The following is a 16,725-nucleotide window of genomic DNA, read 5'->3' on the forward strand; positions in this document are numbered from 1 at the left end:
AAGCATGTCTCCCGCTATCGATCCACTAGTTTCCATGCTCATTACCAGCCTTTTGCTCATCCAAAATGGTAGCAACTCCATGAAGTATCCGGGGAGGCGGAAGATGGTGGAAAGCATCATTCTTGAAGATCATCTTTGTCTAGGTAGCGCTGCAATGCTAAAGGTAAAGGAATAGCAGAGGAAGCCCTCATCTGTTCTCCTGTTTTGGAAGAACCTTTTGGTAGAGGTGAGAAATGGATAAAGGTGAAGCATAGAAGAAAGAAACCATCTAAGTTTTCTACAGGTATAAATTGAAGCTCCCTTCATTCACTTTCAACCTTCCTTGTTAACAATTTCACTGAAGATTGGTTGGATATCCAGTTCTCCCAAAATTTTGGCCATTTTGGCTATGTGAAAGAGGTAGTGATTCCTAGAATTAAGGGTTTGACAATCATACGGGATTTTGTCTTTGTCCGTATAACCTTGGAGGAGGAACTGGAAAAGGTCATTAGAGGAGTTGATGGCTGCAGTTTCGGAGGAAGGGAGATTAAAATTCGAAAAGCTCTTTTTGGCCCTACAAACAACCCTGTTAAGGAGCAATCTAAAGAAGTTTTTGGACATCGGATGAATTTGGCTGCATCGAAGGTGTGTATAGAGTTCTTCGGGAAACCTGCTTTGCGTCGGGTGTGAGGGAGAGCCATAAATCCTATAAGGAGGTTGTCCAGTCTTCTCCCCCCTCTAATCAGCAGAGGGAGCCCCATTCATATTCTGAGGGTGATCAACCAACCACATTTGTTCCTGTGGAGCGTTGGGGTTGGAAGGTGTCGTCTTCGTAGGGGCCTATGGTTGTGGTCCATCCCCAGACGATCGATATTGCCTGGCAAGTCTTGTAATGGAGTTTGGTTGGCGCTCTCTTAAGCCGGTTCATTCTTGTTTGATGTGTATAGGTGGCTTGAGCTCTATTCTATCCTAGGGAAGGAGGATAAGGTCCCACTCCTTTCCTCTTCAGAATGCTGGGTTTCCGTGAAGCAGTCAGAGAACGTGAACAAAATCATCTTCACCAACATTCACAAATATGGTCCTCTCGTCTCTCTGGTCAAGCAGTCAGACCACTCCTTTGGCAGCTCTACTGTGTGGGTCTGGCTGGAAAATATTTCCCTAGAGCTCTGGTTTGAGGACTACTGGTTGGCGTTAGGATCATGTCCGGCTAGAAAATATATCCCTAGAACTCTGGTCAAGAAGAAGAGCACAACCCCTTTGTCGAAGACGATTTCAATTAAAATGGGGAAAAGTCTTTGTCCAAGCCAACATCTTCGAGGAGGTCGCAGATTTCTATTCCCCTCTTCTTTCATTCTCAAAGGCTATTGGAAACTGTGGCTTCTCCACTACCTCTATGAGGATTGAAGGTGAAGATGTATCTCAGGGGTGCTCTTGTGGTGCACCAGTTTCGACGCCATCTACGTGTTCGACTGAGATCTTCTCTCCATATTCAATAAGCTTCCAAGGGTGGGGATCATCAACAACTGGCGACATTGGTAGGATCGCCAGTCATTCGATCGAGACAACTGGTCCAACCCATGTTAGTGTGTAGATTCACTTGGTGTATGTTAGCGTTTGCGGCACATTTTAGCGCATGTCATGGTTTGGGCACCTAGCTATTCCCATCGTGTCAACACCGTCCTTCTGTTAGCACTTGTTAGAGTTGCATGCTACGTGTCTGTAAAGGATAGACCATGTCAAGGTCGGAAAGGATCCAACATTATAAGGAGCCGACACGTGGCCACTTCTTTTCAAATTCAAATATCGTCTTAATTCCCATGCTCATCTCGACCCCTTTGCTGAATGCAACAAGTGACAAGTGTCCCTAATCAACTGCTCCCTCTATGGTGCAAAATGCTTCTATGGCTGAGATGGCTCCTTTGGCCCAAACATGAGCCTCTCTTAATGGCCCTGTTCTGTTGCTAGTTGAAGGTTAGATGTGTGCTAGCCTCGAGGTGCCTGAGACTTGTTGTTTTCTGAGCAGGTGCATGATAGTGGAGCGTTGCAACTTCAACCCTCCTTTTCTCAATGCTCTTCTACCGGCAACTCCATTTGTCTAGCTGTTGGATCCTTAGCTGCTTCCTTTGTGATTTCGACTCTATTGCGAGCTACTTCCGACATGGGTCATTCCTTAGGACCTTTGAAAGATTCAGTGCAAGGCATGGATCCTATTCAGCCCGAGTCTTTTCTATCTCTTGTTGGGCCCAAGACCTTCTCTTCTTCCATTGTCATAGTAACTGGTGTGCCCAACCCTCCCCTGAGCGATGAATCTCTGATCTCTAGTTCGCTTGGAGATCTTGCCATGGATCTAGCTTTCTATTGTCAATTTCACAAACCTGAAGGCCTCGGCTTCCCTTCTCCCATTGTGGGTAAGCGATTTCAATCATGAACTATCCTGCTGCGCAACCCCCATCCCCCTCTCATGACCATTCCTCCACTTAGTCCCGATGACTCCTTCCACACCCCCCAAAGTGTGAACTGCCTTACCCAAATCCCTAGCACATCATCTTGGATATCTTCCTAACCCTCATCCCACCAATCAACACCTCAATCCAATCCCTCATCTTTCTCTGCTCAACCTTTTATCCCATCATCTCCCTCATCATCCCTTGCGTCACCTCTCTCCTAAAATGATCTTGATCATATCTCCTTGGCCTTGGTCTCAACTCCTATTGCTTAGGATGTTTTGATTGATTCCGAGTATACAGGTCTTGCGAATGAGAGTGTCAGGCACCCCTAGATTATGGACTTGGACATTTTCTTCGAATTGATTTTTGTTCCTTCCCTTAAGAGATTTGGATGGCTTGATGTTCAGAACCAGCCCCATCGTTGCTCTATCCTCGATGCATTGGCTGAAGAAAATGGGAACTTAGTATCTATTATTAGAGATAAACGTTGGATCAGAGATGTGAGGGGCCATGTGGGCAGATGACTGGCTATGATCTTTAATGATAGAGACGAAGATTACATGGCCTTGTTTTAGCTTGTGCTAGAGACTAGAGGGAGGTCGACAACTAGATCACTTGCTCAATCATAGGAAGAACGCCAGGAGCTCTAAAGGTTTTAGAGAGGTTTTACGCTTGGACTCGTCATTCCCCTCTATAGGTGAGACCAGTTCGAGGCGCGAGAAGAGGGAATGCCGGGGAAGATCAATTTTCCAATGAGGATACTTTCTTGGAATGTCAGAGGGCTAGGTTGCTAGTAGAAGCGGCTGCTTGTTTGGGATGTTCGTAGAAGGTTTAAAGCGAGCGTGATTATTATTTAGGAATCCAAGCTTCGATTGTTTGATTCAAAGGTGGCAAACTATATGGGTAGAAGAACTGTTAAATGGTTTTCTATTTATGCCCAAGGTATAGCAAGGGGCATAGTCATTATGTGGGATGCAAAAATTTGGGACAAGGAAGCTAGAGCTATTGGCAATTTTTGACACCAGTCTTGTTGAAAAACATCGAATCTAGGCTTAGATGGGGCTTCTTCTCGAGTGTCTATGAACTTAATTCGCCTAACCAGAGACTTTTGCTTTGGGAAGAACTTTCAGACGACATTAATAGGTGGAAAGTCCCTTGGTGTATATGAGGTAATTTCAATGCGGCGAGGTTCCCCCAAGAGAAGTTGAATGCTGATTGCACATCCAACAGGATGGGTGATTTTTCAGATTGGATCTCAACCACAACTTGGCTGACCTTCCTCTCGCGGGTGCTTGGTTCGCCTGGTGTAACGGTTGGGAATCGCATGCTATGTCCAGAATCAATCACTTCCTAGTTTCTCTTCCATGGTTGGAGCGCTATCCTCTAGTAATTTAGAGTTAATCTCCCCAACCCCTCATACGATCACAACCCTAACTTGTTAGAAGTTGACATGGAGAACTGAGGCCCTAAACTTTTCACTTCGAGCTAGCTTGGTTAGAAGTGGAGGGTTTCTGATGCAGGACGAATGACTTAGGCTAGGATGATGTAAATAAATCAATTAACGAATTACCATAGTAAATCAAAGCATAAAATAAAGCCAATCTACCATAAATTTAGAGAAGTCAAATATTTAATTAAGCTCAAGTTCAAGACTACATCACAATCCCGCAAAATAGATCCTTAAGACTATTGATCGAATACGACCCAATGGAAGGTAGAACTTCCATCTAGCATAGGATTCGTTCTAGATTCGAGGATTCACTTGCGCTTTGTTAGGGTTTGAATGAATTAGGGTTTAAGTTTGGAAATTAAGAAACTGAGAATTTAGATTTTTATAAAAGGCTAGGGTTAGGGTTTTATAAAATAGAGAAGAATAGAAATGATCAATAAGGGGGAAGGCCGATCAGCTGTACGGACGCTGTACGAACAGATCCATGTAGTGTACAGGAACGTCTGTATAGTCATACGGACAGTGTGGTGGGATTGGGTCAGTTGGATTGATGGTGGTGGAGTTAGGGTTTGTTAAAAAAGAGAAAAATTCAATGGGAAAAGAGTGTTTGAGAGAGAGAGAGAGAGAGAGAGAGAGAGAGAGAGAGATACCTGGACAGGAATAAGAAAACTTGGAATCACTCCAATGGCTTCACACCAAATTCCATTCATAAGAAGTTTTTTTTTTTTTTTTTTTTTTTTTTTTGCTCAAGAAGCAATGTAGAGAAATTTCATTCAATATGTTCATCATTTCAAGTTTCAAACAAATATATATAAGAAACCTAAGCAAACCCTAGGTCTAGAACTATTCTAGACCGTCCAAATCTATTAACGGTCAAGATTAAAACATAAATATCTAATAATTAAAATTAAACTGTAAAATAAGGCAGAAATAAAGATGTATCACACGACACAAGGATGATTTCCAACGTGCAACATGTACGTCCACATGTGATCGATGACCTGTATGAATCTGGTCCAACGTGTCCATGGCTCGGATGTGCAGATTGAAGTTTTCTTACACCTAAACTCGAGTCTCTGAACATATTAAATAGTTCACATCACTAAACTGATGTGTCCTAAATATCCAACTGCATGGTCTAACGTTTGTAATGTCCAGATGTGGTCTAGGTCAGACTGAGTGATGTCCAAACAGTCCAAAGATGTATTAATCAATTCTAAATAATGCAGCCTACATGCATCTTCCCCGTGTGGGGTCTTTAAAGATGCATAACCATGCATGTGAGGTCTTTAACGCGGTTAAGAACTTGAATTGGGTCCATTGGGCCCCAGGTAATGATCATTAAATTATAATGAAGTTGGGGCTGGGGCCTCAACTCTCCTCCTCCGATAAACTCTTGTTGGTGCTTAGATGCCCTCATCAATTTTTATGATCGGGTGGCCCAATGGTGGTCCTTCATTGTAGAGGGGTCCCTCAGGTGTTCGTCTCTTCCGTAAATTGAAGATGTTGAAGCAGAACCTGAGGACATGGAGCTAGGAGTTATATGGTCTTTGAGAGCAGGAAACCAATTCCTTATTGTAGAAAATCCAGGATCTGGAAAAGCTAAAAAGGATCACCTTCTTTCCAAATATAGTAATTGATTGAAGGAAGATGAAATCAAGTTGCATCAACGTTTGAGGGCTACGTGGCTCAAGGAGGGGGACAAAAATACCCAGTTCTTTCATGGCTTGGCAAGTGCGAGAGCTTGTTCAAACAAAATTTGTTCGCTTATGGTGGACGGCCGTAGAACTAAAGATAAAGTGCTGATTTTAGATGCAACCACATCCTTTTATGCCTCTCTTCTATTTGGGGATAAAGTTGAAAGACCAAATCTGGACAACCTTTCTTTCGCTTCCGTTTCTAAATATGAAAACGAGTAGCTTGAGAAGGAAATATTAGAAGATGAGATCTGGGATGCTTTGCGATCTCTCGATCGAGATAAGGCTTCAGGCTTGGATAGTTACCCGCTCTCATTCTTTTAAATTTTCTTGGAGGTAATTAAAAGTGACTTGAAAGCTTTGATCTTCTGTTTCTTTATTTTGGGGTTTTTACCTGTCGGAATGGGCCACACCTTTTTAATGCTGGTCCATAAGATCGAAGTTGCTGAAAATCTTAAGGATTTCAGGCCTATCAGCCTGATCAACAACCCTTATAAGATTGTTGCCTAGATTCTTGCCCAATGATTTTGTGCCTTCCTTCTGAAGATTCTCTTCTCCCAGAGTGCTTTTTATAGCGGGAAGACATATTTTAGATTGTGCTTGGTGCATCATGAGTATATTGACTTTGCCATCGAGCAGGATATCAAGGCATTGTTTGCAAGCAAGACTTGTTGAAGTCATACAGCCATGTTGATTGGAAATTTCTAGATTACTTGCTGGCTAGGGTTGGATCTAGGGCTAGATGGAAGAATTGGATCCAGGCCTGTATACGTTCAACCCGTTTCTCAATCCTTCTTAACGGCTCGCCCTTGGGTTATTTTATAGCCCCTAAAGGCCTGTAAGGTGACCTCCTTTCCCCTTTCTTCTTTCTCAGTGTTGTTAAAATCCTACAATTTACGATTAATGATTGACGATTTGGGTCGAATCTTAAGCAAACCGATTTGAATCCCACCTTTGAATCCCTTTTTATATGAATACCACGATTTACGATTCAAAGTATATTTGTTTTCTTCTATTTTAAGATTCACTTGGCTTTCATTTTATGTTTTTAAATTGGTGTGTGCTTTAAGAATCATTTAGAAAAAATCTTTCAAATAATAAAAAAAAGAATCGTTTAGAAAATTTAAATTATTTTTATTTTATTCTTTATAAGAGATTCAATGATATATCTTCTCTTCAACGTTACATCATAGAGATTTTTTATTATTATAATGATTTCTTAATTCTAAATTGGTCGAAACCCCAAATTGATGTATGACTTGGAATTTTTTTTATGGATGGTCACAATCATGTTGACTTTATGTATTGTGGAATGATGGTTAGAAATCAAAGTATCTCTTTTCATCGGTTTACATAATCAAATGTTGCTATTCCAATGCGATTTTACATTAAAAAAGGGTAACAAGAGCATAAATAATTAAAGGATCCTTGTATTTTTAAGGAAAATTTCTTGAAAGACGAAAAAAAAAAAAAAAAAAAAAAATGAAAAAGAAAAGAAAAGGAAAGATAAGAATCATTTAACATTGTTATGACATTATATTACTTAGTGCATATTGATGGCAAAAGAATGATTGCTAAGTTTTTATTTTTTATTTTTACTTTATTTTTATTTTATTTTTCTGATTTATCTATATTTTTCATATTTTAAAGAAAATCATAATTTTTTTTTACGATTTACAATACGATTTGCTATTCGATACAATTCAACCCCTATTATGATTTGCGATATGATGACGATTTTGACAACAATGTTTCTGAGGCGCTTGGTAAGATGCTATCTAAGGGTCAGGAAGTTGGCTATTCCAAGGCTTTAAGGTAGAGAACGTCTAATCCCATATATCTCATCTTAAATTTGCAGATGATATGATTGTTTTCTGTGAGGCAAGGGATCATATGGTCGACAATCATCTCATTGCAAGATTGTCACTTGCTTTGAAGTTGCTTTTTGGCTTGAAGGTGAACTTTTCTGAATGTTATCTCTGGAATCCATCTTCTGAAGTCTGAAGTGTTTCAACTAGCTATGGGTTTTTGCTGCCAGGCTGCTTCCTTTCCTTCCACATTCCTGGGGCTGCCTTTGTGTATGGGTAAACCTCCTAAGTACCTTTGGGACAAGTTATGGAGAGACTGGAGCGAACGCTATCCCTATGGAAGAGTAGACACCCGTCCCTCGGGGGTAGGCTGACCTTGATTAAAGCAGCCCTCTCAAGCCTCCTGCGTGTTTATTTCTCTTTGCTTAAATGTCCTAAGGCAGTGTTGTCAAAGTTAGAAAAGTTGAGAAGGGATTTCCTCGTGTCCGGAGTAGTTTCCAAGAAAAAATTCCACCTTGGTTGGAATGAAGTTTGCACTCCTATAAAGTAAGGGGGAGCAGTCTTAAGATAGGATATGAATTTGAACTTGTTAGGCAAATGGATTTGGCATTTTGTGTGTGAAGAAGACAATTTATGGTGATCCATCATAGCAGGTACGGGGCTTTAATCTACGATTGGAAATCTAGACACTTCTCTTTATAGAGTGTAGTTCCTTTGGAAATCTATCATGCAGTTGGATCTCAAAGTTTGGGGAATTGTGGGTTTTCTATGGGTAATGGAACCAGAATCCGTTTTGGGGATGACCTCTGGATAGGGGAGAGCCTATTAAGGTCTGTCTGTCCCACTCCCAGCCTCACGGCTCTATGCCCCATGGATAATATCTTCGTGAACGACTATTTTGCTGGTTCTGAATCAGAAAGGGTGTGGGTCCCTCCCTGTAGGCATAATTTGAATGATGGCAAGTTGGAAGAGCTCTCCGAACTTCTCTCTCTTCTTTAGGGCATCAAACTCGAACTTGGAAGAGCCCGACTCCTTGCGATGGCGGAGAAACAACTCTTGCCTCTTCATTGTTAGTTCGTTGCATTAGTCCATTTGTATCAGGAGGTCTAATTTGACCAGCAACAGCTGTGGTTACATTTGGTCCTAAGTGCTCCGACTAAGGTTGCCACTTTTGCATGGCTAGTGGGTTGCAACAGAGTCCTCACTGTCAATAATCTACACAAGCAAGGGTGATTCTTCCAAATGTTTGTACCCTATGCAAGATGGATGCAGAATCTTTTGATCATCTATTTATTTCCTACCCCTACGTGTCGTTTTTGCGATCCAATATCTTGCAATTTTTTAAGATCTCCTGGGCTACGCCTAACTCCTCCACAACAAACCTCCTTGCTTCTTGGTATGGTGGCATGCCTATGGGCAATGCTGGAAGTAGCTGGAGATTAGCCTTGCTGCTTTATGATGGACCACATGGGGGGAGCGGAATAACCACTGTTTTAGGAATATTAGTGGTTCTCCTTCTATAGCAGTTTCCGAGGTCTTTTTATTGATAAGGGAGTGGGACCCTTATTGAAGGGTGGTCTTCTGTTTTTGTTTTTAGTTTCCCTTTTCTATTTCTTGGTTGTCTTCTTTGCCTCTTGGCTTGAGATTCTAATGCGGAGGCATTTTCACACCGGGCTCGAGTGGGGTGGCCTGTGGGATGCAGGGGCACACTCGGGGTGGGTGGCCCGCATAACCCATGTATTTGGGGCCCGTGTGAGGTGGAACCCATTGATTTGGGGCTCACGAGGGGGTGGAACCATGGATTTGGGGCCCACGAGGAGGGTTCGGCCGAGGACCTAACCCATGGATTTTAGGCTTAAGCTATGAGATAAAGGGATTAATTCGCCATGCTCTATCAGTTTGAGCTTTTAGAGCAAGTGGTTAATTGTCCTGCATCAAATTGGTATCAGAGCGGGAGGTCTCGTGTTCGAGACTCCTTATGAGGGGTGATTAATGCGGGGGCATTTTCACATCAGGCTCGAGTGGGGTGGCCTGTGGGATGCAGGGCAACACTTGGGGTGGGTGGCCTGCATAACCCATGGATTTGGGGCCCATGTGAGGCGGGTGGCTTGTGTGAGGCAGATCTCATGGATTTGGGGCCCATGAGGAGGGTTCGGCCGAGGACCTAACCCATGGATTTTGGGCCCGGGCTATGAGATAAAGGAATTAATTCGCCATGCTCTATCAGTTCGAGCTTTTAGAGCAAGTGGTTAATTGTCTTGCATCAGATTCTTTGCCTTTCTTGAAAAAAAACACACTCGCTATTATATTTTGCATGAACATTTGTGGGAAGTAAAATGTATGCAACATTATTTTTTGGTAGATCAACCATGTACATAACTCCGATCTCACTTTGGGCAATGTATTTGATGCTTCAAAACTTCATGAATTTGCTTGTGACTTAATTGAACTCATGTCGGTTCGTCAGTATCGCTTTCAATGGGCTTGTCGTGAGGTCATTTGGCTTGGATTTTGAACTGGCTATGTGCCTATTCAAAATTAAGATTTTCCTTGGCTTGGGCCTGTCCCATTAACAACCTATTTGTCCACGAATCATCTTGCTTTTGAAACTGCAAGAAGATTGGTGCCAAGTTGTGTTTTGATTTGGCATGAACAGTGGCAAGTTAGTTCCACTTGACATCAGTTCTCCTTTGCTAGATCTTAGTTGTAGTGTTTCTATTTCCTTAATTGATTATTATTATTATTATTATTATTATTATTATTATTTTTATAGAAAATAAACTGAGTCATTGAGTTGTTTGAGCCTACACCCAAAGCCAAATTCAACCATAAAATCTGCTTCATGGTTTAGCTCAGCCCATGGTTGTGTGATGACAATCATCTTGTCCTGAGCCCCCAAATCTGTAGGACAGTCTTGTCTCTCTCTATGAGCGTGCGCTCCACCCTGTCCAATATGTTGGCCACACCAAAATCAGCCCTATCTATCATTAGGTTGGCCACACCATAAAAATAATGTATAGTCACCGATAGATAACAAAATTCAAAAGTGGCCTTTTTACACAAGGTGATCCTCATGGTGGGTCCAACCTATTGGACCGGTTGGATGTCGCACACTATTGACATTGAAAATTTTCTACTATGCATTGTGGATGGTAACTTGTTCAACAAGTTGGATGTGAGCATTTCTCACACATGCGCATGCACACACACACATTTCATCATCATCATCATCATCATCATCATCCTCATCTGTCGTGTTCCTCTTAGGCTATACATTTTATTGAATGGTTTCTATTTCTTGCTTCTTGCATTTGGTTAACTGATATGCTGGTATTGCTGCACAATCTGATAGATCGAGGCTTATACTTACTGATAGAAAGAAGATGCTGCATTTATAGCCTTTGAAATGTGGTATTAACTCTTATACTGCTGTATATCTTTAATAGGGCGAATGAGATGCCTTGCTGCGTTGGCTCGTTGGGAAGAGCTTAATAACCTCTGCAAGGAGTATTGGACCCCAGCTGAACCTGCAGCTCGACTGGAAATGGCACCAATGGTTTGTGTTTTTTATCCCTCTCTGGCGCCCACACTGTGCAGAATGCTATGTTGTTCTTATTTTTGTGGCTGTTATTCGTATATTTGATGTGGTTGGTTAGGCTGCTAGTGCTGCCTGGAATATGGGGGAGTGGGATCAGATGGCGGAGTATGTTTCACGATTGGATGATGGTGATGAAACCAAGTTTCGGATTTTAGGGAACACTGCCGCTAGTGGTGATGGAAGTAGTAATGGTTCCTTCTTCAGGGCTGTTCTATCAGTTCGTCGTGGAAAGGTAACTTTTTTTTTTTTTTTTGTTTCTTCTCTCTCTCTCTCTCTCTGCTTTGGTTCCCATAGCGACTTCGGAGTTGTTTTGATTATAGTTGTTATATTGTTTCCCTCTAGTACGATGAAGCACGTGAATTTGTAGAGAGGGCGAGGAAATGTTTGGCAACAGAGCTTGCAGCATTGGTTAGTTTCTCAATAACTGCGTAGCTTGTAGGCTTATTCATTTTCATTTGGTATCTCCTTTGTTTTTTGTTTTTTGTTTACTTACTTTCTAATGCCCTTCTAATTCTTTTTGGTTGCATAAAAATTAATTGACAATAGAAACTTTTGTCCTTACTTAGTTGTACTATCTTAGTAAGGCTTCTTGCTTATAGATGGAGAATGCACCTCGTTTTAGGGCCTAATTAGCGAAATCTATGTTCTATTGTTTTGTCCTCTAGCTTTGAGGCATCTTGATGTGGCAAAGAGGGGAAAAATTAAGTGTTTGTGCCAAATGACTTTTAAATCTTCACCTTAGTTTGGCACAAGATCTATAAATGAACCCGATAATAGTCCATGGAAAGGATTTCCAGCTGTCCACTAGTTTCTAGAACTCTGATAACAGAAAGATAGTCTCCTAACCAAAGGTGGGTGACCTTAAATGAATCAGATAACCTTTTGGGAGCAAAACTCACTAGAACAATTAGAAGAATCACTCCTCCAAAGAATCGTATAAAGAAAACAGCCCAAACAATTTTCATTCAATAAAAAAAGTTTGTTGTTTTTAGTAATTGGTGAGTTTTTGCAGATGAGGTGGGACTCTGATGCAGGCTGAACTGGGCCTAAGATCCATGGGCAAGGACAATGTTTGTTAGGCCCAAGCCCTAAAGTTGGTGCATCAGTAAGGAGGCCAAAGCCTCCTAATTAGGCAGCTAGCTATGTAAAATTTATCAGCCAGCCATGCAGTAAAATCCCATTAGATCTCTCTTATCCATTGAGCATCTTTCTTGATTACTCTTCTATTTTTCAAACAAGTCATTAGTTGTCTTACATTAAGAACGTTCATTCTTTGTACATCTAAGAAGCCTATTTAAGGGCCTAACATGAGTAGGCTCAAGACACTTTTGAAATTGTAGACTTGTGTAGAGATGGAAAAAGAAGAAAGAAAGAGAAGAAGAGAGAGAGGAGAAAAGATGGGGTTAGGTTTACACGCCCCCCACTATTATATTTTTAGGTAATAAAAGCAAATATGACGAAATTGGCCATAATACAATAAACGTAATGTCTAGCATTTCCCAAGACCAAAGACACTAAGCAATAAGTGGGCTGTAGGCCCAAACCCATAACCATTAACACTCCCCCTCAACCTGAACCATAAATATCTTGCATGTCCAACTTGGAAACAAGTTTGTTGAACTGAGATTTTCCAAGAGCCTTGGTGAATAAATCTACAATTTGATTATGAGACGAAATATAAGCTGTGTGGATCTGTCCTTGAGATATCTTGTCTCGAATGAAATGGCAATCAACTTCTGTTGGCTTCGTTCTCTTATGAAACACAAGATTATTTGCAATATGTGTCGCAACTTGATTGCTGCAATGTAATGACATTGGGACTTGAACTTTGAATCCCAATTCTTTGAGAAGAGATTTCAACATGTAAGTTCACAAGTTCTATGTATAATTAACCTATATTCAACTTTAACACTTGACTTGGCAACTGTGTTATGTTCATTTCCAGATAACTACATTACTGCCTAGGAAGGTGCAATAACCCGCAACCTTCTACCCTACATAATCTGCATCTGAATAACTGGCTACCTTAAGATGACCATGAGCTCTGTATAGGATACCCTTCCTAGGGAAAATTTCAAATACCTGAGGATCCTCATAATTGTTGCTAGATGTGGTATCCTTGGACTTTGCATGAACTTTCTCACCACTCTTGATTGAAAAGGCAATATTAGGCCCTGTGACCGTTAAATAGATGAGTTTGCCAACAAGTCTGTGTACATACTAGGGTCTTTTAACAATTCTCCTTCTTCAGCTTCAAATTTTAGATTAGGGTCCATTGGTATATCAACTGGTTTGGCACCTAACATCCCCGTCTCTTTTAACAAGTCACAAGCAGTGTTCGAAATATCGGTATCGTTTTACGTATCGCATCCTTTGGATACAAATACGTATTAGTTATCACATGGGATATATTGGTTGTATCGCGTAATGTATCGTTGTTGTTGAAAACATGGGGAAACATTGGAAATTGGTTGAATTTTTCAATGAAATTTCAGTGATTGTTAAAAAAGACATCAATACACACTTACAAATCAAAACATTACAAAAAAACAAGTGCACATAATAGGTTTTCTTTGTATGGGGTCCTAATCTATACATTGTCTAACTGAATTGATGCAAGTATATTCAAAGTGTACTCATATAATTTATAAATTGAAGAAGACGTGCGGAAACTGAAGCAATACATTCAAAAGCAAAAGAAGAATCACTAGATCAGGTTACATACATGTTTGATTTTATGTTTGGACATAAAGATTGCAACCGATTTGCGAGAAATTGGGAAAAATTTGATTTTTTTCAAATTTCCACAACTCGGTCATTCTCCTCCAAATCTCGAAATCTTAGCTCCCAATCCATGATTTTTCATCATTGATTTGTAACAATTTCACACTAATTTAACATAATTTACAAAAAAAAAAGATCGGAAATAAAAATCCTCATCGGATCAAACATGTGGGATATATCCAACTACTTCTACGTTTCGTATTGCACAGGTGCGATACAAGATATATCGTGGGATATATCGGCTGATATCATCGATATTTAAAACACTGGTCACAAGTATATTTTTTCTAACATAGATTTACTTCAACTTTTGATCTTGGCACTTCAATGCCTAGAAAATATCGAAGAAGTCTAAGGTCTTTGTTCTGAAACTGAGTTTGTAGATACGGCTTAAGCTTTTCAATATTCTCCAAGTGATCACCAATCACTATAATATCATATACATACACAACAAGTATTATGTAGCCAGAGGCCCAGAGGTAGATGTTTGAGAAGATAGAGTAATCTACTCTAACTCATTTTTAATACAAATGATACAACTGCATTACCATAATTCTTAAACCAAGCCTGTGGTAATTACTTCAACCTATATATAAACTTGTTTCACCTACATACTTTAGATGACTTCCCCTGAGCAACATACATAGGAGGTTGTTCCATGTAGACTTCTTTGTGTAGATTTGCATACAAGAATGCATTCTTCACATCCAGTTGAAAGAGAGGCCAATTATGATTTGTAGCTAGTGATATAATAGCTGCTTGTGTCAATTGAAAGGGAATAGTTTGTAATGCCGTCTTTTCTCCTTTTTCTATAATAAGTTTGCATGAAATCTTTTTGATGTGGTTGTGGCATCTCAAAATTGAATTTTGAAAGAAATACCTTTGGCAAGAGAGCTTCCATAGATGTGGCTTTGACAGTACACTCATCTTTAAATGGAATGGAACACTTTCAGAGAAGGTGACATTAACAACAAAAGTGCTCCTTAAGAGTGGGGGATAGCATTGATAACCCTTTTGAGAATGAGAACATTCCTAAAAAAAAATCCCAGAAAAAGTTTATGAGCAAAGCAAGTACAACCAAACACTTTGGGACTAATATAAAAAATTGGTTGATTGGGAAACAACATAGGGAACAATGTTTTTCCATATAAAATTGATAAAGGCATCCTATTGATAAAATGACATGTAGTAAGAACTGCATCACCTCAGAAGGTCCGCAGAACATTCACTTTTAGTAAAAAGGCTCAAGTCACTTCTACCAAATGTCTATTCATGTTGGGGTGTATAGGCACAAGAGGTCTGATGGATGATGCCCTTACTTTGTATGTTTGAAAATCTTGAGAAACGAATTCCATGGCATTATCTGACCTAAACATACACAATCTCGCACCAAATTGATTATTTATTTCATTATAAAATTTCGAAACACATGAAAGATTTATGCACCAAAGCTTTATTAGATATAACCAGTGTTCGAAATATCGGTATCGTGTTACGTATCACACCCTTGGGATATGGATACGTATCGGCTATCGCATGGGATATATCGGTTGTATTGCGTAATATATCGCTGTTGTTGGAAACATGGGGAAACATGAGAAATTGGTCGACTTTTTCAATGAAATTTCAGTGATTGTTAAAAAAGACATCAATACACACTTACAAATCAAAACATTTAAAAAAAAAATGCAAATGATAGGTTTTCTTTGTATGGGGTCCTAATCTATGCGTTGTCTAATTGAATTGATGCAAGTAAATTAAAAATCTATTCATATAATTTATAAATGTAAGAAGGCATCTGGGAAACACAAGCAATACATTCAAAGGCAAATAAAGAATCACTAAATTAGGTTACACACAGCTCGGTCCTTATCCTCCAAATCTCGAAATTAAAGCTCCCAATCCATGATTTTTCATATAAAACATGAAAATTCATGGATTTGTAATAATTTGACATTGATTTAACATGATTTATAGAAAAAAGGATTGAAAATAAAAAAAAAATGCTCATTGGATCGAACATGGGGGTATCCCACTACTTGTGCGTTTCGTATCGCACAGGTGGGATACAAGATATATCGTGGGATATTTCGGTCGATATTTAAAGCACTGGATATAACCATATTATCCTAGAGTTGTATCAATAAAGAGAACAAAGTATTTAAAACTTGGCAAACTAGGAACTCAAGTTTGTCCTCACATATCACTGTGGACTTTAAATGGAACATCACTTCTTGAATCAATTCTAGATGGAAAATGAATTCTATGATGTTTATATATGTTGCATGCTTCACACTTTAACTTTGACATCTTGGGAAGAGATGGGAAGATAGTCTGTATATTCTGGAGAGCGTTGTGCGAAAAGTCGATGCCATTAGATTGCAGAATTTGCAGGAAACACTGCCATACCTAATGGTTATCTCTCCAAGTAGTATAGACCATTTCTCTCATGACCTCCACCAATCGTCTCGCCTGTCTTGAGGTCTTGAAACGCACAATAACAAATGAAAAAAGAAAAAGAAAAAAGGACAAGTAACAACTTAAAGACCTTGTTAATTTACTTATAGTTAAAAGGCTAAATGGAAACTTGGATGTATATAGAACTGACAAGTGATGACACATAGATTGACGCATTAGGCCAAGTAGTACTAACTCTAATGACATAAGATAATGTAACATCAGTTAAAGCAATTGACATATTTGATGAAATACAATTAAAGGAAGAAAATGGACTACGATTATCGAAGTTATGGTCGAATTCACCAGAGTTGTTGATCCAAGAGGAGGTAGAAGATGACAAAAGACATGCTTTACCGAGCCAGAGTGTTGTAGAGGTGGAGGGAGCGTTGTTGGATGTAGAGCCACTAGAAGATAGAAACCGTGCATTTTCGTCCTGTAATAGTGAAACATTTATATAATCACCACCGGGATTAGATGAAGCAAGAGTAGTGGGTCTACCATT

The 16,725-nt window shown here is 39.8% G+C and overlaps 1 protein-coding gene across 2 annotated transcripts in view; it reads left to right on the forward strand.

Moving 5' to 3' along the window:
- LOC131228680 (serine/threonine-protein kinase TOR) overlaps positions 1–16,725 on the forward strand; it is a 107,658-nt gene that overhangs the window by 54,210 nt on the left and 36,723 nt on the right. For both annotated transcript variants that reach the window (XM_058224522.1, XM_058224521.1), the window contains exons 33-35: positions 10,828–10,937; positions 11,038–11,211; positions 11,322–11,387. In XM_058224522.1, coding sequence (XP_058080505.1) covers positions 10,828–10,937; positions 11,038–11,211; positions 11,322–11,387 — 350 coding nt within the window. The remainder of the gene's footprint in view (positions 1–10,827; positions 10,938–11,037; positions 11,212–11,321; positions 11,388–16,725) is intronic.

Source organism: Magnolia sinica, chromosome 16 (assembly GCF_029962835.1).
Source record: "Magnolia sinica isolate HGM2019 chromosome 16, MsV1, whole genome shotgun sequence".
NCBI lineage: Eukaryota > Viridiplantae > Streptophyta > Magnoliopsida > Magnoliales > Magnoliaceae > Magnolia > Magnolia sinica.